Source organism: Coregonus clupeaformis, chromosome 14, assembly GCF_020615455.1.
Source record: "Coregonus clupeaformis isolate EN_2021a chromosome 14, ASM2061545v1, whole genome shotgun sequence".
Classification (NCBI taxonomy): Eukaryota; Metazoa; Chordata; class Actinopteri; order Salmoniformes; family Salmonidae; genus Coregonus; species Coregonus clupeaformis.
The window spans coordinates 35145448-35158068 of record NC_059205.1 but is presented as its reverse complement, the minus strand read 5'-3'; the positions used below and the strand labels follow the sequence as shown (position 1 = coordinate 35158068).

At 42.5% G+C, this 12621-nt stretch overlaps 1 protein-coding gene across 1 annotated transcript in view; it reads left to right on the top strand.

Moving 5' to 3' along the window:
- Positions 1 to 2498: 2498 nt before the first annotated feature.
- The window catches only part of LOC121581314 (regulator of G-protein signaling protein-like), a 36841-nt gene continuing 26718 nt past the window's right edge, over positions 2499 to 12621 (top strand). The window contains exons 1-9 of the mRNA XM_041896846.2: positions 2499 to 2567; positions 2711 to 2840; positions 3452 to 3553; positions 4420 to 4584; positions 6283 to 7454; positions 7593 to 7655; positions 7763 to 7976; positions 8090 to 8197; positions 8276 to 8566. Coding sequence (XP_041752780.2) covers positions 3517 to 3553; positions 4420 to 4584; positions 6283 to 7454; positions 7593 to 7655; positions 7763 to 7976; positions 8090 to 8197; positions 8276 to 8566 — 2050 coding nt within the window. The 5' untranslated portion in view covers positions 2499 to 2567; positions 2711 to 2840; positions 3452 to 3516. The remainder of the gene's footprint in view (positions 2568 to 2710; positions 2841 to 3451; positions 3554 to 4419; positions 4585 to 6282; positions 7455 to 7592; positions 7656 to 7762; positions 7977 to 8089; positions 8198 to 8275; positions 8567 to 12621) is intronic.

The following is a 12621-nucleotide window of genomic DNA, read 5'->3' as shown; positions in this document are numbered from 1 at the left end:
CACGTTTCAGTTTCTTTTATAACAAGAGAGCTGTAGCTCGGCGTCTTTGATTGGTCAGAGAAAAACCATTTTGTGTATTCCAAGGTGATTGAAAGCACAAGCGGCTCGATCATTGGACGGGGTTCGAGGCGCAACGCCCTCTGGTATAGTTAAAATGCATTGCGTGGCATTGCATGACACTTTTACAATGTATCCAGTACGGAACCCACTGTATCTAATATGCGCTGGCTGGCATTAGCTATATTCCAAACGCCACCCCGTGGTAAAAATAGGCTATTGTCTGTTGATGTACTCAGATATACTAGCAGCCAAGGCCTATACTGAATACCAATTACATATTTTTGAACTAGTTTCGCATCTTAGAAAATAATACACTTGATGAAGAACCTTAGTATGCTATAGAAATAATTTACATTAGCATTTGTAGGTACACATTTATCATTTCTGGAACATTGATCAAATCAGAGTTCTGCACAATGAACTACTACAGGATGTTAATTTATGTACAGTATTATTCAGAAGTAGGCCATATCAGATTCAGATTTAGATTCAGATAAGCTTTATTAGCATGGATGACAAAGCCACTGTTGCTAAAGCGAAGTGAGATAATGACAACAATAATAGTATTATAATAATTATAATTATTATAATAAATAATAATAATATTGATGGGGATTAGAGAAAGGGGTCAATATATAATGGTATATATCACAGGAGGCTGCTGAAGGGAGAACGGCTCATAATAATGGCTGGAACAGAGGAAATGGAATGGCATCAAACACATGGAAACAATGTGTTTGACATATTTGAAACCATTCCACTTATTCCACTCCAGCCATTACCACGGGCCCATCCTTCCCAATTAAGGTGCCACCAACCTCCTGTGGTATACAGTATATCATATATAATATCATATTATATATCATATCATGTTCACTGTAGAGTAGCAGGACAAGCCTTTCCTATTTCGCAACAAAGCCTCCTTCACTCATGCTGCCAAACATGCCCTCGTAAAACTGACTATCCTACCGATCCTTGACTTCGGCGATGTCATTTACAAAATAGCCTCCAACACTCTACTCAGCAAATTGGATGTAGTCTATCACAGTGCCATCCGTTTTGTCTCCAAAGCCCCATATACTACCCACCACTGTGACCTGTACGCTCTTGTTGGCTGGTCCTCACTACATATTCGTCGCCAAACCCACTGACTCCAGGCCATCTATAAATCACTGCTAGGCAAATCCCCGCCTTATCTTAGCTCATTGGTCACCATAGCAACACCCACCCGTAGTATGCGCTCCAGCAGGTATATCTCACTGGTCATCCCCAAAGCCAACACCTTCTTTGGCCACCATTCCTTCCAGTTCTCTGCTGCCAATGACTGGAACAAATTGCAAAACTCTCTGAAGCTGGAGACACTTATCTCCCTCACTAACTTTAAGCATCAGTTGTCAGAGCACCTTACCGATCACTGCACCTGTACACAGCCCATCTGAAATTAGCCCGCCCAACTACCTCATCCCTATATTGTTATTTATTTTGCTCATTTGTACCCCATTATCTCTATTTGCACATCATCTCTTGCACATCTATCATTCCAGTGTTAATACTAATTGTAATTATTTTGCACTATAGCCTATTTATTGCCTTACCTCCATAACTTGCTACATTTGCACACACTGTATATATACTTATTTCTGTTGTATTTTTGACTTTGTTTTGTTTTACCCCATATGTAACTCTGTGTTGTTGTTTTTATCGCACTGCTTTGCTTTATCTTGGCCAGGTCGCAGTTGTAAATGAGAACTTGTTCTCAACTGGCTTACCTGGTTAAATAAAGGTGAAATAAATAAAAATAAATAAATACATCTCTTTGGCCTTGAGGTATTGGTTGAGTACAAAGTGTGAGCTGGTGTCAAGACAAGACATTCCAATTTCACCCAACAATGATACCTTTGGAACTTTTGACATTTATGACATCACTTCAAGAATGCAAGACTTGTGGAAACACTTTATTCTGTAAAGAAAATAGTCATGGTGTCCCTATAGGGCTGTTGTCATCTATATATAGACAACTACATCATTTTACCAGAACGCCATAGATCAGACAAAATAGATGTATTTTGGAAGTTTAAGATGCGAGGGTACACAATTCAAATGACACCAAAAACAGGTAGGTGGCTATGACTGATGCATGGTTTTACTCTATGCATGCTCATTTGGATCAGTAACAACATTTGAATTTCAATTGAAAGTTAATAATTTATGAACATTTTATTAATTAAGAAAACAGACTTTTGACTATGGTCTATTTCTAGGAAGACAATGTGATAAAGCGCTTGCAGACCTTTTCAAGGATGACGTTTTTGTGGATTTCTTCAATACATTTCTGAATTTGCCAGTATGTACGGATTTCTTGTTAATCAACACCATTGTAGTTTCTGTATATCTTGGATACACACATTTCTGTAACGTTTATCTTGGCCTAGGTGTTTGGTCAGACTCCGTTATGTGTTCTATCCGAAAACAAGTGGTACCTTTGTCCTGAAATTCCACACATCCAGGTAACCAAGACATATTAGAAAAGTGAATGAAGTACTCACACTAATTTAGGTGTACAAAACAATCAAATGATCAACAAGATTACCACATTCAAGCTGATAAGTCAAATTGCTACTGACTGGCCTGTCATTCATTGCCATTGTAGGATGTGAGAAGAGGCGGGTTCCTTGTATGGCTAAGCGTGCATCGGTTCGTTTACTTCAAACAGACAGAGCTGTATCACTACTACTCCTTGTGTAAAGAGTTCCTGCAGTTTTCATCATGCCAAGCTAAAGGTCAAGACTTAAATACATCAAACAGTAATTTCAGTGTTTGAAGTAGATCGGTTGAATAGATTGTTGTGCAAGAGTGTGCTTTGTTTCTGGTTAAGATAATGTTAGGCTAAATCAATACATGGAAACAGACTAAATCAATACAGGGATGATGGAGGTAAATACTCTTACATCAGAAAATATGTAATATTCGTTTCCATCCCAGAGAAAGACTATACAGCTGTCAATAGGTAGTGGGTTCGATCCCCGGGACCACCCATACACAAAAAAATGTATGCACGCATGACTGTAAGTCGCTTTGGATAAAAGCGTCTGCTAAATGGCATATTATTATTTTTATATTATCAATAAAGCATTAGACAATGGTACAGCCCGTCATAGTAGGCCAGGCTGTCTTGAGTATTAGCAAACCATTTGAAGCATTGAGATAATATATAAGCATAGACCAAATGTATTGATGAGAGCATGTGTTGTGACCAGTGTGCAGTATATGAAAGGGAGGGACAAGGAATTTTATCAGAGGTTAAAATTCCTTAGGGAGGGGCAGGATGCTATGTAATTCTATTCTATTCTAGTCTTCTTCACACCTGTCGATTGTGCTATTCCCTTCTCAGAGGTGCTGAAGTGGACATTTGCAGACCAGTGGCTGCTGAAGAGATGCCTGGGCAGTGTGAGAGGGATGAGGCGCTTCTGTTCTTTTGTCAAAGGCACTCGTGGTACGTCTTTTTATTGTCTCTGAGATTATTTAGGTTTTAGAAACTACTTTAATATATTTTATGGCCTTGAAAATGTGAAATTTAATTTCATAATACCCCTGAGATAGGAAGTTACAGAAATGTAAGCTATGTGGTCAGTGGCCCTTGTTTGTTTCAACCACAAAGTGTGAAATTTGGTTTTGTGCGAGTTGTAGACTGAATTTTGCAGTAGCAAGTTGACTTTGAAAAGGTAAAAGAGGAGACTTGAGTTCCAGGATCCGGTCAAAGTAAACCTTTTAATACAGAGCTTTCAGGGTACAGGTAAAAATGCAAAGGCTAATAGCGCCAGAGGCTAAAAAAGCCAAGGCCAATAGTATGGTGGAAGAGCTAAAAGACAAATGGCCTAAAAAGGCCTCAAGATGATATAGTCATTCTGAGTTACGTATATGCATCAGTACATATGTTGGTTGATATGAAACTGATACAACTTTCAATTCAACAATGAGAATAGTGAGACATTTGCTACTTTGGGTACAGAGAGAGAGATGTTCAGCCAGTTTAAGGTTGGATTGTCACGAGTTGAGCCCTCTGAGAATTCTGTTTCCTGTGTGATCTGAGGCACAGAGAAAGCTGGAAAACACTTGTATACTTTAGAGTAGACAATTTTAAGGTATGTGTGAGTAATTAAGCAGGTTACTCATGATATGATTGTAAGCAAAGATTTGTGAGTATATGACATCTGGGTCGTCGTCGATCTTGGTCGTCTGGGTTGGTCCCTAAAATCCCCCCTACAATCGATTAGGCTCTGCCCTCAATGAATGTTACTCCTCCGTCCTCAGTGTGTGTGTGTGTGCGTGCGTGCGCGCGCGCGTCTTGTGTACCTGAAGGAGAGGAGTTGGTGACGTTCTTTGTGAGAGTGGAGCGTCTCCTGCAGATACACTGGCAGCAGGATAGGACTCAGAGGAACCGCTACCAGGCCCTGCTTACTGTCATCAGAGCTGTCCATCTCACCGAAGGCTCCATCATCATGACCACCTGTCGCATCCCCTCTGGTAACACAGGAGGGCCTGCATCCAAAATATCACCTCATTCCCTTTACTGTATACCACTTTTGACCAGAGCCCTATGTGCCCTGGTCAAAAGTAGTTCACTATAAGGAATAGGATGCCATTTGGGATGCATACAGGGGTTAGCCTACTGTTATTGTATAAAGCACTTTCGTGACATATTGTTTTTAAATGGACTGAAGAGATACAAATTGATTGATGATTGATTGACACTGCCCTGCTACATACACTACCAGTCAAAAGTTTGGACACACCTACTCATTCAAGGGTTTTTCTTTATTTTTACAATTTCTTACATTGTAGAATAATAGTGAAGACATCAAAATATGAAATAACACATATGGAATCATGTAGTAACCAAATAAGTGTTAAACAAATCAAAATATATGTTATATTTGAGATTCTTCAAATAGCCACCCTTTGCCTTGATGACAGCTTTGCACACTCTTGGCATTCTCTCAACCAGCTTCATGAGGTAGTCACCTGGAATACATTTCAATTAACAGGTGTGCCTTCTTAAAAGTTAATTTGTGGAATTGATTTCCTTCTTAATGCGTTTGAGCCAATCAGTTGTGTTGTGACAAATAAATGCTTCACAGAGTTCAAGTCACAGGCACATCTCAACATCAACTGTTCAGAGGGGACTGTGTGAATCAGGCCTTCATGGTCGAATTACTGCAAAGAAACCACTACTAAAGGACACCAATAATAAGAAGAGACCTGCTTGGGCCAAGAAACACGAGCAATGGATATTAGACCGGTGGAAATTTGTACTTTGGTCTGGTGTCCAAATGTGAGATTTTTGGTTCAAACTGCCGTGTCTTTGTGAGATGCAGTGTGGGTGAACGGATGATCTCTGCATGTGTAGTTCCCACCGTAAAGCATGGAGGAGGAGGTGTTATGGTGTGGGGATGCTTTGCTGGTGACACTGTCATTGATTTATTTTATTTATACACTTAACCAGCATGGCTACCACAGAATTCTGCAGCGATTCGCCATCCCATCTGGTTTGGGCTTAGTGGGACTATCATTAGTTTTTCAACAGGACAAAGACCCAAAACACACCTCCAGACTGTGTAAGGGCTATTTGACCAAGAAGGAGAGTGATGCAGTGCTGCATCAGATGACCTGGCCTCCACAATCCCCTGACCTCAACCCAATTGAAATGGTTTGGGATGAGTCGGACGGCAGAATGAAGGAAAAGCAGCCAACAAGTGCTCAGCATATGTGGGAACTCCTACAAGACTGTTGGAAAAGCATTCCAGGTGAAGCTGGTTGAGAGAATGCCAAGAGTGTGCAAAGCTGTCATCAAGGCAAAGGGTGGCTATTTGAAGAATCTCAAATATAAAATGTATTTAGATTTTTTTAACGCTTTTTTGGTTACTACTTGATTCCATATGTGTTATTTCATAGTTTTGATGTCTTCACTATTATTCTACAATGTAAAAAATTGTAAAAAATTAAGAAAAACCCATGAATGAGTAGACTTTTGACTGGTATGGCGATATTATAGTAGGCTTTTATAATGCATACCAACAAAGTAAACATGGATACTATACAGTACATAGTTTAAACGTGTTTCATGGTACGTAAACACCATTGTCATGCCATGTCACCATGTGTACCACCATGACACAATGTTAACCACCATGTCACCTCTTTTGATACCATGGTTCTCCTCAGAGGGTTTGTTGAAGATCTTCTCAGGGAGTGAACCTGGTGGGATGGATCAGATTCTGGATCAGATGAGGTCCAAAGCCTTATGCTGTCTTCAGTCCTACTGGCTGCCCCAGTACCTCAGCTCCTGTAAGCTCTCCATCACCAAACTGAAGGAGTGTGCCTCCATCGCCAAAGAGTACGAGGACGTTGCCTCTAACCTCACCCTGGTAGAGAACCCGGCTCCGCTTGACCCAATGGGGTGGAGTTTAGGCTCGCCACCTTCAGAGGGCCTTACAGTGACCCGGACCTACTGCTCCAAAGTCAGGAAGAGGCTGCTGTGGAGGGCCCATCAGAGGCCTAGCACAGGGCATTGGGTTGGGGCAGCAGGGAAGCCTGATGGGCCGGCCATGCAGCAGTGGTTGCCCATGGCCGGAGACGGAGACCAGGGAGAGTGTACCAATATAGTGCACTACATGAGTAGGCATGGGGAGGAGATTGTGGTCGGTGGTGACAAGAAACATGGGGGCAGTGGCAAGAGGGAGGGCAGAAGCAAGAGAGGAGAAAGTGGGAGCTCAAAGAGAAGTACCAGTACTCTCCTCAGAAAGGTGAGCTCTGCTACTCTTGGGCCCAGAACTGGCCCCCTCCCTGTTATGCCCATCCTCCCATCCAAGAGCCTGTCCAGTCTGGACAGCAGCAGCAGCAGTGACCCCATCATCCCCCCTCATGCCTGTATGGAGACCCCCATCTGCCACCTCCCCTCCATCACCCCCACCACCACCCCTGTCCCCCCTACTCCCTCTCCTCCTTCCAGAACGGTCTGGGGCACACCACACTACGATGAGCACCTCTCCCTGGCCCTGTCCGCTGATGCTCTTGCTGGGGGTCCCTATGAGAATTTCCTTAGGGTCAGGGGCCAGGGGGTCATGCTGCACCACCTGGGACTGTGGCAGGAGCTGGATGGCTTCCTCAACCTCCTGCTCAAGATGGAGGAGGGCCCTTCCAAGGCTCTGAGACAGGTGCTGGCTAGAAAGTTAATGGCTGTGTACTTGAGTGATGCGTGGCAGTGTGTTAGTCGCCCTGAGGGTGAGCGGTGCACCACCTACCTGACCAAATCCACCGTCTGCCACCTCATAAACCTCCTCCCCTCTGGCAATGTGATGCCCTGGATCTACACGGCCAAGCAGGAACTATGCCAGGTGGGTGGTAAATCTTTTTTGACTGCAGTATGTGGTTGACAGCAAAGTGATTTATTATTTATACTTCTTCTCACTCCTTGATTACAAAGCCATGTATTCAGTGTCAGTACAAGGTTTTCCCTCTTTCCATTTGAGCAGATTCTGGGTCCCAGCTACAATGCATTTCTGGATGAAGAAGACAAAGTCCTTCTCTTCTATCTGGTAACCAACTAATTTCTAACCTGATTATTAGGATAGTGGAATTCTCAAACAGCTACTCCAGAGTCCTTCTGTAGTTTTACTCATCGCTCCATCGTTTTATCTCTCAGTTCACTCAGAATGAGGTAAAGGGGAAAGTGAGTCATGGAGCGACAGCGCCCTCCAGTGCTCCCACTGCTCCAGAGCAGCAGGTGAGGAGGATGAGGGAGGCTCTGGCTCTCTGTCAGGCCATTGCTGAGCCTCTCACTGAGGAGACCTGGGCCCTGCTGCCCCTAGAGGACATCAGCAGGGGAGGCTCTGTCCACTTGCACTACAGGAAGACCAGTAAGAACTAAATTAGTAGCATTTGGTTGTAATAGAAGTACTCTACGGACAAGAGTTGTCCTCACACCATTTGGTGTAAAACAGAGGCATGTTTTTTTCTCCTCACCTCTCAGATCTGTATGACCTTCCGTTTGAAACCCTTGCTGAGAAGTACCCCAAGGTGGCTGTGGAGGCGATCAGTAAAACTCACAGGCTCTACTATGACTGGAAGCCAGTACAGGGTATTACATTCAAACTTTTCATATCAGCTTCAATGATTAATAAGTCAATGAAACATAACAATAAAATGTGTCCTTCAGAGGAGACAAAGAAGCCAGTGGTGACATCCAGTACTAAGAAGCCGTTCCACCTGATGAAGGACAAGGACCACAGCTTTGCCAAAAAACCATCCATGAGACCAAGGTTTTTAGGGGAGGTGATGAGAAGTCCTACCAACCTGGAATTCTTCAAGCGTTACCTGAGGGCCTATGATGCTCACGGAGCGCTGAACTTCTACCACGAGGTGGATAAGCTGCGGCACGTCGACAGCCTCCTCCAGAAGACGAAGATCAACAGCATCGTGGCCCGCTTCCTCAGACGAGCAGACGCTAGTAACCACAATGAATAGATTATAATAGAATAATTTGTCCTCTAAGAAGGAAATTATTTTCCTGACTTATAGGTTCATGAATAATCACATTGACTTTGTATCATATATACAGTGGGGGAAAAAAGTATTTAGTCAGCCACCAATTGTGCAAGTTCTCCCACTTAAAAATATGAGAGAGGCCTGTAATTTTCATCATAGGTACACGTCAACTATGACAGACAAATTGAGAAAAAAAATCCAGAAAATCACATTGCAGGATTTTTTATGAATTTATTTGCAAATTATGGTGGAAAATAAGTATTTGGTCACCTACAAACAAGCAAGATTTCTGGCTCTCACAGACCTGTAACTTCTTCTTTAAGAGGCTCCTCTGTCCTCCACTCATTACCTGTGTTAATGGCACCTGTTTGAACTTGTTATCAGTATAAAAGACACCTGTCCACAACCTCAAACAGTCACACTCCAAACTCCACTATGGCCAAGACCAAAGAGCTGTCAAAGGACACCAGAAACAAAATTGTAGACCTGCACCAGGCTGGGAAGACTGAATCTGCAATAGGTAAGCAGCTTGGTTTGAAGAAATCAACTGTGGGAGCAATTATTAGGAAATGGAAGACATACAAGACCACTGATAATCTCCCTCAATCTGGGTCTCCACGCAAGATCTCACCCGGTGGGGTCAAAATGATCACAAGAACGGTGAGCAAAAATCCCAGAACCACACGGGGGGACCTAGTGAATGACCTGCAGAGAGCTGGGACCAAAGTAACAAAGCCTACCATCAGTAACACACTACGCCGCCAGGGACTCAAATCCTGCAGTGCCAGACGTGTCCCCCTGCTTAAGCCAGTACATGTCCAGGCCCGTCTGAAGTTTGCTAGAGTGTATTTGGATGATCCAGAAGAGGATTGGGAGAATGTCATATGGTCAGATGAAACCAAAATATAACTTTTTTGGTAAAAACTCAACTCGTCGTGTTTGGAGGACAAAGAATGCTGAGTTGCATCCAAAGAACACCATACCTACTGTGAAGCATGGGGGTGGAAACATCATGGTTTGGGGCTGTTTTTCTGCAAAGGGACCAGGACGACTGATCCGTGTAAAGGAAAGAATGAATGGGGCCATGTATCGTGAGATTTTGAGTAAAACCTCCTTCCATCAGCAAGGGCATTGAAGATGAAACGTGGCTGGGTCTTTCAGCATGACAATGATCCCAAACACACCGCCCGGGCAACGAAGGAGTGGCTTCGTAAGAAGCATTTCAAGGTCCTGGAGTGGCCTAGCCAGTCTCCAGATCTCAACCCCATAGAAAATCTTTGGAGGGAGTTGAAAGTCCGTGTTGCCCAGCGACAGCCCCAAAACATCACTGCTCTAGAGGAGATCTGCATGGAGGAATGGGCCAAAATACCAGCAACAGTGTGTGAAAACCTTGTGAAGACTTACAGAAAACGTTTGACCTGTGTCATTGCCAACAAAGTGTATAGAACAAAGTATTGAGAAACTTTTGTTATTGACCAAATACTTATTTTCCACCATTAATTTGCAAATAAATTCATTAAAAATCCTACAATGTGATTTTCTGGATTTTTTTTCTCATTTTGTCGGTCATAGTTGACGTGTACCTATGATGAAAATTACAGGCCTCTCTCATCTTTTTAAGTGGGAGAACTTGCACAATTGGTGGCTGACTAAATACATTTTTTCCCCACTGTACAGTAGGCAATGTTATGTCACTATGCGCATCACACTCACGCTCAACTCAAGTCAAAGCCACACTCTTGTGCGCTCGAGTTAGCCTAATTATGATATGTGCATAGCACTATAGTTTGCCTACTCTTTTAAAGAAAAGTGCAGCCAGCCTGGTCTCATAGACTAGATGTAACATAGTAAACGTACATTTGTGACACTCAAATTAGTATGATATGTTATGTTTGGTTACATAAGACAGAAGGTTACTGAAGGTAAAAACCAAGGTTGTGTGTTCGAATCTCATCACAGACAACTTTACAATTTTAGCTAATTAGCAACTTTGCAACTACTTTTGAGCCACTTTGCAACAACTTTGCACGTTAGATAACCCTTGCTTAACCATTTAACCTAACTTCTAACCTTAACCCTAACCCCAGCTAGCGTTAGCCACCTAGCTAACGTTAGCCACTTAGCTAACATTACCCACAACAAATTGGAATTCGTGACATATATACAAGTTTTGCAAATTCGTAACATATTGTACGAATTGCAATTTTAACGTATCATACAAAATGGATGATGGACATCCACAAATTAAAACATACCATACGAAACGTAATATATCATACTAATTGGAGTGTCCCGGATTTATGTTTACTATGTTAAGCCTACCCCTAAGTCCAGGTTGGTGTAGCCTACAACTGCTCACTACTCTTCATTGCCAAAAAGTCTTCCAGTTGTCTTTGTAACAGGGCCCAGGTCTCCTCAGTGAAATTATTTTCTTTCAGTTTGTGCATTTATTTTTGTGTTTGCCACGTGGCTGTTGCAGCTTCTCTGAGCTCCACTCGTGCACATCCTCTCTGCGTACACCCGCATTTGATTCAGAAGCGCGCACCCCCTTTCCCCGACGTCTCTGTTATTTTGTCAATTTATTATTTGTTTAATGAGAGCTCTCGTATTAAAAATGTATACAGGTTAGATTGAAAAAGGCCTGTGAATATGATGTGGTGTTATGATAGTCTACTTCTACACGTGTGTGTAGTCTTCAGCTTGTAAATTAGGTTTCAACCAGTTAATTTGTTATGTGCACCCCTGCTTGTTGAGGCAATGGTTTTGCACAGGGAGTGGGCTCAAGGTATTTCTACCTGGCTTTACCAGTGATCTGTATGCTCTGAAGGGGACAGTATCCATATGTGGTTAGGCTGTATTTTGTCTTGACATAGCCCGTTTCCTACCGGCCAAATCCTGATTTAGGAGTGAGTTCATTTTGTAGGCCTAATTGATTTTGTGAGGGGAAAGCATATGACTGTCCACATTGTTTGTTTTTGTAGGTTAAGTGTGTGTGCATATTTTTGGCAGCATTATTATGCAGGCCTACCCCTGCTACCACTTCTACCATTTTGTTAATAAAACCCACAATTTTTGCACCTTATCCTTTGCCTCCTGTCTGCCTACTAGCTGATGGGACTAAAGTCAAACGGCTTTCATCTTTAGCCGTGATAGTCGTTTATAACAGGCTGCTATTTAGCCATAGCCTAAGAAACAGATTTTCGACCAACCCTTACATGGCGATACTTTCTTAGTTCTCGGCTTGGAAGTCCCCAGTGTCTTTTAAACTCTGATGGCTAGATGGCTAATGTTTGAATTTAGAAAATGCTCTGTTATAAATTAAATAAATTTTTGCTTCATGAAGTAATCCAACAATGTATACTCCACCATCTTGTCTATTTCTGATCTTCTCTTATTGATTGAGACAGGTGGGTGTTGTCCACTCCAAAGTATTCTTCTTCTTCTTCTTTGGTTTTTAAATGGTGGTTGGCAATCACAGGGTGCATTACTGCTACCAACTGGACTGGAGTGTAAATACATTACACTTTGTAAAAAAAAATTTTTGAACACCCTCCACCATTCCACTACTTTGACCCTATCTGCTCCTACACCATGCCAACGGCCTGGGAGGATGGGACACAACCACTCAACACACCCTGTAACTCTTCTGAAGTCAGATCTCATACACCCAAGCACTTCTCTGCACCTGCCACCAAAACATATATTTTCTGTGATACAGTTGATAATCATTGCTATGAACGCTAAGAAGCCAACCTTACTGAAGCATATATCACTCATTGGCCTATCACTCTGTGCTGGCACATATCTACTACTCAAAGGGATCCTCTCAGGATCTCTCACCCTTGACCCATCATCTTCTACATTTTAGTCATATAGCAGATGCTCTTATCCAGAGCGACTTACAGTTAGTGAGTGCATACATTATTTTTTAATTATTATTATTTATTTTTTACTGGCCCCCCGAGGGAATCGAACCTACAACCTTGGCATTGCAAACACCATGCTCTACCAACTGAG